Below are 16,351 nucleotides of genomic sequence, written 5' to 3'. Positions count from 1 at the left end.
CGGCTGTAGCTTTATATTTACCGGACGGATGTTGACCTTCTCATCTAACTCTTGGCAAGAAAGCAAACGAGTGTATTTCCCAATATATGAACCTTTAACGTTGTTCTATCACGTCTGATTGATGCACGATCCATGTAATACGGTTAGTATTGCTGCCAATAATGATTCACTATATTGCATTTTTGACACCACAATTAATAATTTCAAATGTTCAGATTTAGCTGTTGTCAAGTTCTGGCAGAGACATTCCCCTGAGACCTCGTTAGGGACACTGTAACTACGGAGCTAAGCGACATGTCCCGTGTGAGGAGTGTCGTGTGCAGACAGATGCTGGAGCCTGACCTCTGATAACTTTGTCAGGGAGCTTGGTGTGATGGCAGAGAAATCTGAAAAAAATATATATAAAAAAAAACGGATGCAAGCACAGGCTGCCTGGAAATATCTCCAGAATTCATTTCTGCAGCGACTACACCAAAGACTTCAGGGAGCTGATGTGCCTCGTCGTGACCGACTGTTATGAGTGATGAATCAGAGCAACTGAGGTAAATTTGAGTCAGACATGAAAATGTTGGTTAGATGAACAAGACCGAGGTCAAAAAGAGAGTATCTAAAAATGAGAACCGTCATGTCATGCTTGCCACAACTGATGAAGACAACCCTTGAAGACACTCTTCTTGCAAGTCTGTTTATTTTTAGACTTTTTTGTTTTTTATGTACTGTAGTCCCTCTTTTAAGGGGCCTCACAGAAAAGACACTCCTGACAAGACGACGTACTTGTCAACACAGCTTATAGGCTGCTTTGGTGAGTTGCATCTCCGGAGAGGTCGCTCAGTCGTACGCCACTTGTCAGGTATTTTCTACCTCTGCATTAGAGATGAGGGGAAGAGTCACATAGCCAATTAGTGTCACTACAACATCTCAAGACATTAATGCGCATACGACAGATCCATCTTGATTGTTGTACGATTTTAGAGGTTAATAACGGGGGTCAAAATGTAATTGCTCTACGTTTGATTGAGCCAAACTCATGAGCCACGAGATGAGGCACTCTGAGAACAATCACCCCTAAACCAACACTCTGTCACATTAGTCAACTTCATCATTATGCAAGGCTTTTGGATTTATTGCTCTGAATTAAAGACAAAATGTAAATGTGGGGTGTTTGTGATTTATATCTGCTACTAACCTGAGATATTGATTGGAGGGATACTCTTTGTTTTTTATACTTTTATAAACAATTAGTCGCCTAATCAATTCTTTGTCAGGAAACTAATTGTGATCAACAATTTTTCCAAGCAAAAATGCCAAATATCTAATCCCAGCTTCTCAATTCAGATGATTTGCTGCTTTTCTCTATCTTATGTGATCGGAAACTGAATCATTGAGTTTTAGACTGTTTGGGCTATGGCAAAGTGTGAAGGGCCTTTTTCTCTATTTCCTGATATTTTATAGACCAATCCATTTATCGATTAATAGAGAAAACAATTACTAGATTACTCATCATCATCATTACTATAAATCTATAAATAATCTACAGTAAATACCGTATAATGACTGTACAAAACCATGGTCATTGAACATGTTCTAGTCTTTTGTAGAATTATTTAATAAACTGTCTGAGAGGCAATATGGTAAGCATAATACTATGAGCATAAACAATGCTTACTTTAGTTTTGTATAGTTCTGTTTTAGTTGTGCATAATGCATGTTGTGGAGGCCGCTCTGGATGAAAGATGTGTGTTTGCAAACTCAGCTGTAGCCTACATGTTACGTATGTTGAATCTTGTGTTTTAATGTTTTATGAATGTCTAAATATTGCTTCAAACTGGATAAAAAAAAGTGTGCCCTTTAACTCCATGAGCTGGCTCTGTGTGTTGCACTGTGTGGTTCATGAGCATGCACGTCAGGGGTCAAGGTTGACATATCAATTTTGCACAACGCCTCCTACCCACCCTTCCACAGCCTTCGTACATACATCACAGACGTCAGTTTTCTGAGGCTCTGACTCAAGGCTTCTCCTGTGTCTTTCCATGTTCAAGTGAATCCTAATGAACATGCTAAGGTAACCCAGACTCGAACCTTAATTTGGTAAAACGCCATATTTAATTTAGTTTTATGATTACTTTTTGATTAGTTAGCTTTTTTTTCTGTGTTTCTGACTCTGTAAAGACTTTTTCTTTAACATGACAATGAACAAACACCACAGGAAACCATAAAACCCCAAAAGCCTCAAAGGACACTTACACAATGTTGTCAACCTTGGGTGTCTAATTGTGATGCTTCTCACTCTGCTTTTGGTGAGTGATCCCTATTTTCTCTATTGGAATTTCCTGGTAAATGAGGACAAAGTGGTTCTCTAATGATCAGAACAGATGCGACGTCTCTGCTGGGACGTATACGACACAGTCTTTGGCTTCGAGGGCTTGAACAATCAGAAGAACTGACAACGATTCATCAAACATCAAACCTTTTTTCAAACGGAAGAACTGCAACAGTAACTGCTGTCTGTACATGAATATGGGGCATTTCAAACTGTTAACTTCAAAAAGCAAGCAAACCAACATGAATCAACACCCAAACACTGCAATAACACCTATGTCACCAAACAACCCTCGAGCAATCTGTTGCCTCGAACAAGTGCGCAAGTGTAATGCACATCAACGGTGAAAGTCACCAGAGCATGGAGCGATGCGCTGCCTTTCTTCACTTGACAGTGATTAAACATTTACCCGGCACTTTTTTCGCCACTTTCCTCCGACCCTAAAATACCGTTACTAGTGCTGTCTGTGCTGCCGTCTGTTCAGCTGGCCCCACCAAACTGTAAAATGTGCTTTCCTGGAATTATGCCTTTGATTTGTAGCCACTGAAGGCTATTAATTCCTTGAACAGGGATGAAACGAGGAGCAGAATGTGAGAGAGAGAGAGAGAGAGAGAGAGAGAGAGAGAGAGAGAGAGAGAGCATATTAAAACAATAACAGAAGCCTGTGCTGTGTAAGTATGATGAGACAATAATGTTAGACAATCGGTCATGCAGTATTAACCTCACAAGTGCCCCGGCTAAACACAAATCAGCCGGCACGGACTGGATTACATAAAACGAGTCAAAGTTTAACTTGTGTTCGGTCACTCTACGCCCATGTTATTGCTTAAAACCAAAAGAAGCGTTTTGTTTGAACAGAGCAGCACTCGGCATAAACGGTTGCTGAGGGATTTTGTTTCTTGCAGGAAAGACCGTCACACCTTATGTTGATAATTGCCATGGTAATACCTATCGCTTCCTTTGAAAATGCTTGCAAAAATATGCAAATATTGTCAGGTACAGTTTGTTCCACAGCTAAAAAATTTAAAGTAGTTTAATTTATATGAATTTTTAGGCTTAACTGTGACTGTTAACAAAACAAGAGGAGTCACGTGTCTCCTATAAAAAGAAACTCCTTTTCATAACCAAGCAGGACTTAATTAAATCACCTCGGGTATTAAATCCACATTTTAAGCCATTTCTCATGTCTGTGAGCTAATGTGTTTCCAATAGTTGAACACTATCCTGGTTTGACCTTTACTTGATCATTTTCTACCATTGATTGGCCACCTCCTACTGCATGAAGTTTAATTTACACCTAATTACTGCTGCACACCTTAAACATACGGTCTCCGCACATGTCTGCCCACTCAGCACGCCTGCACTATACGCACACAAACACACACAGACGGTCGCTGACATTTGTACAAAGGCACATCGATTTTGAATCTCTTGGATTCAGATTTTCTTCTTTGAATCTAACTTTACTCAGGTCAATGCACTCAAAATATTTCACACTGATGTCTCAATGCAAGCTTTGGGGCTAAGTGGCTGGCACTGTCATCTCGCAGAATGAAAGGCTCGAGTCTCCTTTGTGTTAAGTTTGAATGCTTTTCATATTTTCAAGTGGTTCGGGTTTCCTGCCAAGACCCAATATATGCAAATCTGGTGAAGTGGAGGCCCAAAATTGCCCTTAGGTGTGAATGAGAGTGTGAATGAGAGTGTGTGTTAGGCTGTGACAGACCGCTAACATCTCCATATGTTTCCCTGTCTTTTGCTTGGCGCATGCTGGTATAGTCTGTTGTACTTCTGACGTCACATTGTGCGAGTATGAAACAAGGGGATCAAATTGGCAGATTATTGATACAACATTAAAAAGCAGTAATGCAAAAAGCATTATTGAACATTGTGATACCTATGATTTATCGTTATTATTTAAAGCTTAATATACAATCTATGCAGTAAGCACCGCAGGTAGTAATGGCATCATGTGGTTACAGAGGCAGTTTTCACGGCAGAGAGCGTGACTCTTAGTTTGCCACAGATCTAGTGGTAAATAATAAGTAAGTAAATATTTTTGATTCATAAAAGACATTTCTGAAATAGTAACTTAATTGATTCATGACTTCCGATATGCAGCTTGGATAAGCATTAAATATATAAAAGCTGTTAAAGCTCTGTTCTAGTTTAATATCTTGAAACAAATGCTTTAAACTCCCCATGAACCTAATTTCCCTTTCATATACACACAGATGCGTATATGTCCGAATGTTACTGCAGAAGTCTCATAGAAAGGTGTTCAATTGGCATTAAATAGGAATGAATGGGGTATGGCATGATGTCTTCAAGGGGAGACACCCTAAGGAATTTATTTTTTGTATTACAAGTTTTCTGAAATGTCATGTATAAATGTGCAAATGAGGCACAAGTAAATATTAGCTCATTTGCATATATTTACATGGCACTTGCAAGTGCACCAGCAGCTAGCATATTATTTATTTCTTCATCACAGGCCAGCATTATATGGATTCCATTGCCTGTACTAGGCTTGCATTTTCTGTTAGGTGGAGGAGTGTTGTTTCACGTGGCGAGGATGTTGCTCCACTTACTCCGGTCTCTGAGTTTCGGTTGCTCTGGAGAGAGGAGGCCACTTACGTCCATAATCTCTTTGGTGTCAAAACCAGCATCAGATAGTTCCTGAATCGAGGCACTTCAGAGGAGCGTATTTCTGCTGTTTCTGCTTGCTTGGATATTCCGGGCTACAGAGCTCTTTACGCTGCTCTGCTTGTCACTTAGCAGGTGGATTTGTTTCTGGAGAAACCTACTCCCCCATAGAAGTTTACCTTAAATGTTTCCACTTTGTAGCTGATTTTTGCAGCTTACTTTGTATCTGTAACCTGTTTCGTGTTGGTGCAAGTGATCCCACCGTGACCCTGAGGCTAAGCAACCTTAAAAAATAAATCAAGCCATCAATGATATATCAACAAACCCCTCTGTAAAAAAAAACTTCAGAATATAGATAAGATGAAACGGGAAAGTGCTACTATAGTGGAGATTTCTGGCTCAGAAATTTTTAGAAAGTGGCATTTAAAGGTAAAATTCAATACATGTTGCCAGATACTACAGGATAATAGTATATATATATATCACCATGTAACTTCCCTAGTTGATTACTGTTGTCTGAAATTTTTTGTTGAATTTAGGAGGAATGCAAATAGACAAAGAATTAAAATGAACACTAAATATTTCTTTCCACTAACATGACAGAAGACATGTTATGGAAGCAAACTAGAGTTATATTGCCTTCGAAGTATGAGTAATCATAGTGTATCCATGTAAAAGATGGCATAATCAGCATTTAATGGAAAGAGGAAGAAATGTAAAAAGAAAAATGAGGAAGAACATCTAATCATTCTCCAAAAAGAAAAAGATGTGGCCACCAATCTTCAATTGTTGACTTGGCCAAGACCACAAAAGCAATCCTAAGAATTTGATTTTTTTTATTTCTCTGATGTTTTCTTCTTGGGAAGAGCTGTTTCAGGGACAAGTGGCCCTTGTCAGGCCCTGAGCAGTGAGAGATACCTGTGACAGCAGACATGTTCGAGGCCCAACTGCTTAATCTGTGGTCTCTGCTACGGAGCAGTGAGGCAAATCACTGAAGCAGGCGGGGGAGCAACCGCACGCATTTCAAATCAGCCGACGCGAGTAACGGAACAGGAGAAAACCACGTAGCGTGAGTGCTGGAGCGCTGCTCTAATCGTATCAAAGACTACAAACAAACATGGGTGAACTGTGATTGATGGGAGCGCAGTTAATAGGACTCCCAATCCAACACAGTGCGAGAGGGGGGGGGAGCGGAGATCAATAGCGGCTCGGAAGCATGTTGGGGAACAATTCTGAATCGGATTGATGACAGCTGGTGATGATGTATTTGGCAATCTAATTTTAACACAAAGTAACTCAGTGATAGTGCTGCCACGAGGCTGAACTCAATCCTCGTGGGCCAACAGTATCACAGCTGTTGAGAGTGAATTGTGTGCCTGCTGCATGCAGGTGTAAGTAGGAGCAGCAGTGCAGTTTCATCTTTGATTTTCAATTCATGCACTATGCCATGAAAGCGCATTAAATTATTCATCCTTTAGTGGCAATCTCACAAATATTTTAGGCCCAAAAACCTCTTTTAGTGCACCGTCAGGCTTGGACATAGACTGGCTCTTCCAACTTGAAATTGAAAGAACCAGACCGGTAGATATTCTTAGAGCAGCCCAGAGCAGTCGACAGTAAACTGGCTGCACATTTGATGTAGCCACTCGTTGCTTTGCACACAGGCGTGAAAACGATGCCAATGATTTCACTTTCTATCCTCCATCTAACTGGGCTGGGCTACGGTGAGCTCTGCCAGGGAAGACAGCCATGACACACACAGGGCACACACACACACACACATTCAGTTTTAGAAAAGCCTAGCTTGTGTATGTTTTCATGTGTGTTCACACATTTGTGTACATGGTGTACTCTACAATATATACTGTTTGTGTGAGAGAAGGTTTGCCTTTGGCAAGCCTAACCAAGAAAGCTTTAATGATCTCTGCCTCTTGTAACTACTGCACACCATACACTGCCCTGCATCTCAACTAAAGATCATTACATTCTCCGTATTAATCTCCAGGGTAATGGCTGAAATATTGTACAGGTCTTTAAAAGGCAATGGCTTGTGAGAGTGACTGAAAAACAAATCGGGCAAAAGAGAAAATATCTTCAATGTCTGTAGTTGGCGGTTACCGCATAAGTATTATTTTATGTTTGAATCCACACAGGAAATGTATGGATTAGTACAGAGGTGTACATTAAAATGAAACACCTCGATGCCTCAATATTACTTAATTACTCCGTGTGCCAATTTTTCTTTTAAGAAGGACACAGCGCAGCATCACCAACTGGCCTTAGGTTTGTCTGCTGAACGAGGCTTGTTGGGGGATGGATGAATCCCTCCCCTGTTCTGGTTTTCTGGGCCAAGTCTGCATGATGGAGCTCTGAGCCTTCGGCCTGTGCCAGGTGGCAGCTGGGAGAAGTGAGAATCCCCAGCCAGGCTTCAGCAGCCCTCACTCTGGTCCTCTGGCCACCACCGTTGCCACTCGGGGGCCCGACACCAGCACTTCTGACCTGCAGATTGGTCATGGTCTGCCTGCAGTATAGCCAGTTTGTCGGAGCACCCGCCTCTCGTGGAGCTGGTCAGGTGTGTCCCAGTATTCACCATTTGAAAAACCATATGCCAGAAACTTTAATCACAAAGTAGGGCTGCAACACAGCAGAGCATCCATCTCCAGACTATTCACCTAAATTAAATTCTGCTGCGTCTTGTATGGACACTCGAATGAAATGTTCTCCCAGCACAAAGTGATGAATCAAATCTTAAAGTATTAATCAGCAAGATGCCTGTTGTTTGGGGCTGGGCCATAGGCTCAGTGCATACAACCATGAGGTGTATGAATATTAATCAGGGGATCTCCATATTGCCAATTTAATATTTGGATGTGAGTGTGCCAAGAATTATAACAGCTCCATCAAACAACAATGAGCAAACTCTCCATGCAGGTTGAGTTCCTCCTACGAGAGATGGCTACTTTTTCACCACCTCTTGGAAAAGGAGAGCCCCTTAACTCTCTTTTAATCAACAGTATGTTTCATCGTGTTAACTTTGACTGCTTGTAACACTAATATAACACATTCTGTGTCATGTTTTTTTTCTATCTGGAGACTTCAATAAAGTGCAGAACAATGGAAAAGCACCTCCAACAAGATGACTTAGGTCAGCCAACCAGTCTGCTTATCAATCAAAGGAGCTCTGTCCTTTTTGCAAGGATAGACGACCGACATCAGTAGCCAGTTAAACGTGAGGTTAAACTTTTTTTTTAAAAGGCGAGGTTAATGCTCCTGCTCCCTCTCTTTATATATTTGAACAGTGCTCCACATGACTTCTTCCCATGGCAACACAACCGCTGCAGAAAGAAAAGCTCCTGTTACCACAGTATTTAGGTGTTACTTTTGAAGTGTACACCACAGTGCGTATGTTGGCCAACTGGTCAAAAGCTAAATGAACAAATGAAAGGCTACAGTTGCAGTTCCTCGAGGCCAGTCTAGACTGGAATGGAGTAACAAGGCGGGAGCAAAAGTACAATCTACAAGGATCCACTGCTGCCGCATTGGACGTTGATGCATGCAGAGCACACACCATTACGCAAGGGCCATCTCTTCGGGGGTACTGCCTCCATCCAGCTAGCTGCTCACCCTTTCACCCCCCTCCCGCGATTATGCTCAATTCAGGCCTTACTTTTCACACCTAGTTGCATACTAACTTTAACCTTTACTTTCCAAGCAGTCCATGGTCACACTCACCTCTATGCCATAGAAATTATACAGTGAAAGACCGTTTGATAGTTTGAATTTGTATTTAAGCAGATGGTCTTGCTTGTGCATAGTTTTATTTTTTCTCCTCCATTTATCAGGCACATAACATCACCCTTACCTTTCATTTTATGATGCATTATATCTTATCCATCTCCCACTAATAACCTCATACTCATCTCGACTTGTGAAGGGAGCGGTTTATCCCGCCACTGCCCTTATGAGCCCCATTTTCATTAGCATATTTAGTAATAAAACAGTTATGCTTTCCTCCATTAATAATTTATCTACACTTTTTTTTTTATCAAGCAGCTATTTCAGTATACAGCTGAGCCTTGCTCTTGGATTCAACTCCTGCAAGATGGGGCTACTCTGAAGAAAAGACTTATTGATTCATTATTTTTATCGTTTTAAATTATGTAACATTTTGGAAAAAAATCTAATACGAAACCCCATGCCACCCACATAATTAGGTCTGGCCAGAACATCAACACAAATCGATCACGTGCGTCAAAAATGTAACTCCTCCTGCTATTGGTAATCAATGCCACAAGTCAATTTACAGCCAATGGCTTTCACAGCCCGAGCCAATCCATTACCGATTCAATTGTAACCCATTAGAACTGTGAGAGGTGAAATTAAAAAGGTGACACTATCAAAATCAAATGGCTTCAGTCAATAGCTTTGTTCTACAGGAGTCAGCCCAGCTCCACCATCACACTGCGTACCATAATGAAACGTGTGGGGGCTGGTTACTTTCACCTCTGCCCTGAGATAGATGTAAGAGCTCATTGACAGCAACACTTAGCTGACGTCACCACATCGATGCGTCAGACGTTCGAATGTATTTTCATAGCGTGTAAAAGACTGAATGCATTCTTTTAAAAATGCTGCCTCAGCACTTGGCTCACAGAAACCTCAGATCACCAGGGTTGACTAGTATGATGTTTGAAGTACTTCTTGGGAAAGAAAACTAAACATTGAGGTTTGATGAAAGTGCTTAGTCTGCTCATGTACAAACTGAAGCTGACCTTTTCAACACGTTACCAGCTGGACAGGCTGCTCTGACAACTCGTCTGGTTTTCCAGACAAGACAAACTTGTAGAGCAATAGGCAATAACAAGCACTTGAAGTACAGAAAACGGGACCCGTATGCCAACAACAGCACCATTCAGTGCCCACTCCACAAGTTTTCCTTCACCGTGCTGACATCACCTCCCTCTCAGACCCAACCTCCCCTTCATCCCGTCCTCAGGGTTCACTTTGTTTACTCTTTTCCAAACCAGCTTTGACTGGAATCTACATGTGGTTTCTCCAATCACTGGGTGAAGACAGCATATAGCCGGGTGAGTACGAGCCACCTTCCGTCCTGAGGATCACCTATTGCTGAGGTGGACACTTTCAGGACAGGATGCGGACCGAAAATCGAGCTGCAAAAGGAGGCCCCGCAGCTGGCGGGCTCATTTTGTGTTAGTACTTTCCAGAAAAAGACGTGAAACAGCTCTGAAAACAGAAATCAGTCCAACCTTTGAAGGTCAACCATCTTATAAAGACAATACCCTGATCCTTATATAACACCAACTCAGTGTAGGCTGAATGTCACAGAAAGACCTCAGGATCATCAAGAACAGTATGCATTTTTTGGTTTAGTGTTGCCAAAGACAAGTGATCTACATAATCTCCATTTGGTTGCAATCTATCATGTCCAACTGCAATTTAGTGACCAATTTCCTGCTTCCAAGCTATCAATTAAATGAGTAAGGACACAATGGTGACATTAAGTAGAGTGAACATTTATTTAACTCAGCAGCACTAAGGAAGCAGAGTTATAGATAGTCATTGTGCAAATGTCAGAGATTATTAATGCCCAAATCCCCGAATCGTGGCATGGTGCCCCTTGCTAACACCAACACTCTGGCTTTGAATACACAGTGATTCAGTGGAATTAGGACAGTTTTTAACTCTTATTAAACAGTAAGGACTGAATAGGGTTGTCACGATTTTGACAAAAAATCTATAGAATTGTACTCTCGATTTTGAAGTCAAAAGCAGAGTCCGTGATTCTCACAGTATTTTTTTCTCTCCAACCCCGACTACTTGTGCGCATCTGAGGGGAACAAAAAGACTTCCTTTTAAGACAACAGCTTACCGGTAGCCTGCAGCTGCATTTTTCGAGACACAATGGCCACTGCTGGACGGAGAAACAGTCAGTCATAGGTGAGGCAACATTTGCCTTCCCCCAGGAGGTACTTGAGGAACTTGACAAAAAACTACAGTTTGTGGGCTGCAGAAGATTGAGGGACTGCACTTAAAATTGATTGTGCTCCTACGTAGCTTTGTACGGTAAAGCATGTGGGCGCCGACAGGGAGATCATGTTGCATTCAGATGTACCTCGCAAACCTGGAGAAACTCAAGTTGAAGTTGTGAAGTACCCTCCTGTCACCTAGTGGATCTTTTTTTGCGTTTAAGATTAGATTACATATTAGATAAATTATTTAAATTTGACTATATAGTGTGGTACATAAAAAAAATATCACGCTTATACCATGTAGCTTTCCGTTTGAAAAAAGGATTTGAAAATATGAATGACAGCTGTCAAGGCATGAAACCAAGAATCTGTTGATCGAATCAAGACTCCATCTTCTAGCTATGGCATAGTCGTCAGTGCTACAGTCGTGACACCTCTAGGACTGGATATGTGACACTGTCATGATGCATGAAAAAGAGGCATTTGTAAAAAAAAAACATTTTGTGCTTATCAATACTATAGCATTACTGTGTAAAAATGTTGTTCACAGAAGAAGGAAATAAAAGCTACAGGCAAAAGTTCATCCTGAGGCTTTTTCCTCAATTCCCAGGCTTTTTTTCAAGTAACTGGCTGACTTTAAGCGGTACAGTGATGCACTTCCATAAGGTTAGAGGACTCACAAGAGACAGATTTAAAAAAAGAATGGTCAAAATCGAAGCAGCACAGACTGAAGTATCCTGTTCTACACAGTGTGAACTATACAATGACAATATGGGGATCAACTTTTTCTTTTTTGCAAAGGAAACCCAGACACTTGCTTTGGTGAACTGAAGTCTTGCAATCCTAACAGTATCTCGCTTGTTAACGTAATGTCTGCAGTCTGTAGATGATGATGAATCAAATCCATTACACCAACTCATGGTGTAATGTACCACACAACCTTTGTAGTCAGGGGTCACCCACAAAGTATTCAAGAGCAAAACTGCCAGCAAGTCAGAGCCACGAACACACAACAATAACAGCAGACCATCATTTCTGCTCCGACACAGACCCACACAGTGCTGTACCAGAACCAAAGACACTACCAACATGTCAAGGAGGTAGGCAGGTTTGTTACCACCGTACAGCATAGGCTTGTGCCTGACTATCACTACAGAAAATGAACATAATTTTCAAGATCATCAAGGTAACACAATGAACAAAAAAGTGTTTTTAGGACCTGATCTCAACAGAGCACATTAAGAGCTACACTTCTTGGATAGATAATAAAGCACATAATCCTCTGTGCTATATTCATATGCTATGATCCTTAGATGCCGCTTTGATGAAGTCCATATCTTATATGTTGCCAAAATGTACTCTCTTATGTAAAAATATGAATTTAAAAATACTATCCTAAGCAAGTGGTGACTATTTTTGAAAATGTGAAAGAAGCTAAAATAAGGGGTCTAAAATAAGGAAAAACTTGGAGGCTTTGTTAACATACTGCCTATAGACACCTCTCCATCATCTAGATTTTCTGCTGGCCTTTGCACACATACAGGCACACACACACACACACACACACACTTAAGTGATACTATCTCACTATCTCACTTAATTAGCTTCCAAAGGTGGCCTTCCTTACATGTATAAGTGAAGGGACCAATCTGTGTCTTCCATTATACTGTCATCTTTTAAATGGGGTATACATTTCAAACAGCCTTGAGCTGTTTGTGCTATGTGATGCTTATCTGGCGCTTAGGTCACTTAGATCAAGGTTATTTAGTTTATTATTTTTATATATTATACAATAAACGTGACGCAGCCTGGTGTGTCTTGCCTTCTCAAGCCTGTCTTTGTATTGCATCAGCAGGGCGCTGCCATGCCGGCCTGGCCAGGTCAGCCTGCTGAATGTTAGATGGACACAAGTGATTAGGACTGGGACACAATGGAGGAATTTTGAAGAGATATTGCCAGAAAAGGCCTCAAATTCACACAGAGAAAACCACGGGCTCACTACTTGGCATTCAATGTAACAACACTGCTACCACAAAGCAAATTAATTTTGGACTAATTAGGCTAACAACCAGCTTTGGTGTTGGAAGAAATAAGAAATGCTATTATTATTAGTGTCCATTTAGACACAGCTACGAGAGCTTTCATTTATTCTCGACGCAAATACAGAGCAGGGAGCAGGACGGCATCGGCTTGCAGACAAAGATGCAGGTCCCCACCATACTCAGATCTGCGTCTGTCTGTGAATATATCTCAGCTTAACTGTTCTCAGTCTGAATATAAACATACCAGCCCGGAGGAGACAATCCAATTGACACGTAATTCTTTGCTTTGATTCAAGCTACATTAATAAAGCTCAGTGCGGCAGTGCTGACAAACACAAACTTCAACAATCTTTAAAAAATTCAGGTGGGTGTTTTCTCCCCCACTCTCAGAGCAGAGGCATCGTCAGGGACTTCAGGAGACAAATTCAGCTTTTCATTTCATGCACAGAGAGAGGTAAACAGGGTTTTTCTTGCCTACTGTGATTGCCAGGCAGACTCCTTGTTTTTCCACGCTGTGTTGGGGGGACATTTGGTGACATTTGCGACGGTCTGACAAACAGCCAAGCAGGTCATTGCTATGCTGGAGAACGAAGAAGTGAGGGGACTGTGTCCTTGAAGCCAGCAATCAATGGCTAAACTATGTTTTTTTAGTTGTTTTTTTCTTATTGCTTCATGTAACTGCTTTTGTTCAGACACGATACAGTAGGTACAGTTGCCCATAATGCCCATAGTGCCCATAATTCAGCATGTCTAAACTCAAATGGCAACCCGGTAAAAATGAAAAGCCAATGCAAAATAAGTACAAGCATAATGACAACTAGACTATTTAAGCAAAAAAATAAATCACGTTTCCATCATAATTAAGTACGTTAATTTTTCCTCTTTTGTGGATCCATATGAAAACTTCCCGATACTTTCAACCAGTAAGCTTCTGTGAATGTGGAAGATGTAGACTACACAAACCGAAAATGAGCTTGAACCCTGTTCTGCAAATGAAATAGCCTAATAGGTGAAGTGAGTGGGTCCTTGCATCCCATTTGACACCAAGAGGAAGACATGCTCATTATGGTAACCCTGTGAGACAAGCCCTCAGCATGTTTCTGTCATTTTTGAATGACAGCAATTCTGTCACAATGATATCGTGACAGAATTCAAATTCAACACAGTCAATGTGTTGCTCAAAAATGAGTTCCCCCCCACATCACTACAGCACACGGCGCTGCATATAGAGTTGAGCGTGCAGAACTAGTCCCATCAACTGCGTCTCCATCCATCCGATGTCGTGATGATCGGCAGAGATACAAGCTACGGCTCGGGGAGAGACAAAACACACTTTGGCACAGAAATATTTTCACCTGCTGCACCGGAGGTTGTACCGCTGCCACGCGCATGCAGTCAGAATCTATTCAACCTCAAGAAGGTTCCTGAAAACGCAAAAATGCGAAAGCTCTGCTGAATGTGCAGGGCAAGTTCAATCCGTTACAATAACAGGCGATGTCGTTATTTGTGGTTTATCAGCTGACACGCATTACAATGCAACATTTTAACATCCTGGATGACAATAGGAAATGCAGACTTCCAGTGAACCAGCCAACACTCGGCAAAAAAAAAAAAGAACTAGCAATTTCCGGTGATCAACTCTTTATCATTCATAAATTGTGGCTTTGAAACACAATTTTATATCCAGCAGCTGCACAACATTTGGCGCCCGCAACAAAACTAGACCGCACTAAGACGGCCCGTAGAGCCAAGTTTCATCGGACTGCGCATCCCCGACGGCCCGGTTCTTTCTTACCTCTCTCCTCGCCCGACACTGTCGAGGGCTCGGCGCACGGAAATAATCCCGAGAACAGGGCTAGAAAGACGAGTAGAAAAAACTCGGACATGTTTTCGGAGAGCGGGCTATATAAAGAGCCACAGTGATGCTCCCGGTCCTGCTCCTGCTCCCGGTCCGGGTCCAGTCTCCCCCTCCACCGCCACCCGGGTTGTCGAGTGCCGTTACTCGGTGATGTCCAGCGGAACCGGTGCGCAGAACAGTGCAGCGCTCCCTCCGCTCCGCGACACATGCACACTGCCGCTCTAAACAGCGAACAGACGCACCGGAGACGGGCAGGGAGATTGGAGTCAGAGGCTCAGGGACAGAGGGAAGGCGGGGTGGGAGTGTAGGAGGATAAGGAATGAGTACGTTTCCTTTCTTTTCTCAATGATTAAATGCCGTCAAGGTGGCGCAGCTCGTCTGAAATTCATCATATCCTATTGGTTAGCTGTGCAGTCAGTGCAGTGGGTGTCAGTCTGAGGTGGTTCGGAGGAGGGGGTCCTCACAAAAGAAGAAAAAGTCAGAGAATGAAGGATGAGACAGGAGTAGTCTCGGCTCTCATCATTGAGTTCAGTAGTCTGTATAATACGCAATTAGCTTGTACCCTATATATATTTTATGAAATAGAAAAGTGATAATATATCTATGCTGAGCTGTGGGACTGGTTAACAGTCAAGGACACCCTGTCACCCACTGGACCACACAGATAACACTGCAATCTGGTATCATTTAGCATTGATCTGAAAAAAAGCAGGAACACCTCACTACATGACAATCATTTAAGGCCATGTGAGATGCTGTGGTCAACAGTGCTGTGGCCTGTAATGCACCAGCATTTCATGGAGGGCCAATTACTGCTTTGTAGTCCTTGCGTTGCCATGAAAACTCGAGAAAAAAAGGCTTTTTCTGTCGCTGCTACCTTTGTAAGGGTGGTTATTTTTGACGGGGGAAACAACAGAAGCTCAGCAAGAAAAAAATGACTTGTGGCCTACTTCTCAGTAGGCCACAAGTCATTTTTTTCTTCTAAACGTTCTTCTATTTTTTCTTTGTAAACGTCTCTTTGGTCAATCATTGCAGTCAAATTCAGCAACAGAAGACATGTTGAGCTAGCTGACAGGTTAATGGTGAAAATGATGAAGGATGCATGGAGTACGTAAGTATAGAGGCACAAAATGTTTCTTGATAATGCTGACGCAGGTTGAGAAATCTCAAAGAAAACATTTGTGATATAGGTTTAAGTTCAAATGACTCACCAGAGTCTTACAAATTATGGACAAGGAAAAGTAGAAAGTCACCAACTCTGGCTGAAAGAAGCTTGGGAAATTTTCGTCTCCAACACACACACACTCTAAAATGATCGCAGATTTGAAGTAAGAGTTTTTGACATTCCAAAGTATTGAATAATTGAGTCTTTTAAGAAGGTCAAATCTATTTTGGGGCTGTTGGACTAGATGGGTAGTGAGACTAATGTTTGATGTTAAGGTTGGTAAGTTGTTCATCGCCAGAAATATTTGTAACTGGAAAACTATTTGAATTTGAA

General features: G+C 41.8%; 1 protein-coding gene across 6 annotated transcripts in view; it reads right to left on the bottom strand.

Moving 5' to 3' along the window:
- The window catches only part of lrp1bb (low density lipoprotein receptor-related protein 1Bb), a 225,048-nt gene extending 209,740 nt beyond the window's left edge, over positions 1 to 15,308 (bottom strand). For all 6 annotated transcript variants that reach the window (XM_031858263.1, XM_031858266.1, XM_031858267.1 and 3 more), the window contains exon 1: positions 14,791 to 15,308. In XM_031858263.1, the coding sequence (XP_031714123.1) occupies positions 14,791 to 15,061 (271 nt within the window). In that variant the 5' untranslated portion in view covers positions 15,062 to 15,308. The remainder of the gene's footprint in view (positions 1 to 14,790) is intronic.
- Positions 15,309 to 16,351: the final 1,043 nt, after the last annotated feature.

The sequence above is a fragment of the Anarrhichthys ocellatus genome, unplaced genomic scaffold, assembly GCF_004355925.1.
Source record: "Anarrhichthys ocellatus isolate YVR2014 unplaced genomic scaffold, GSC_Weel_1.0 scaffold20, whole genome shotgun sequence".
NCBI lineage: Eukaryota > Metazoa > Chordata > Actinopteri > Perciformes > Anarhichadidae > Anarrhichthys > Anarrhichthys ocellatus.
This window is presented reverse-complemented; position numbering and strand designations above follow the sequence as displayed.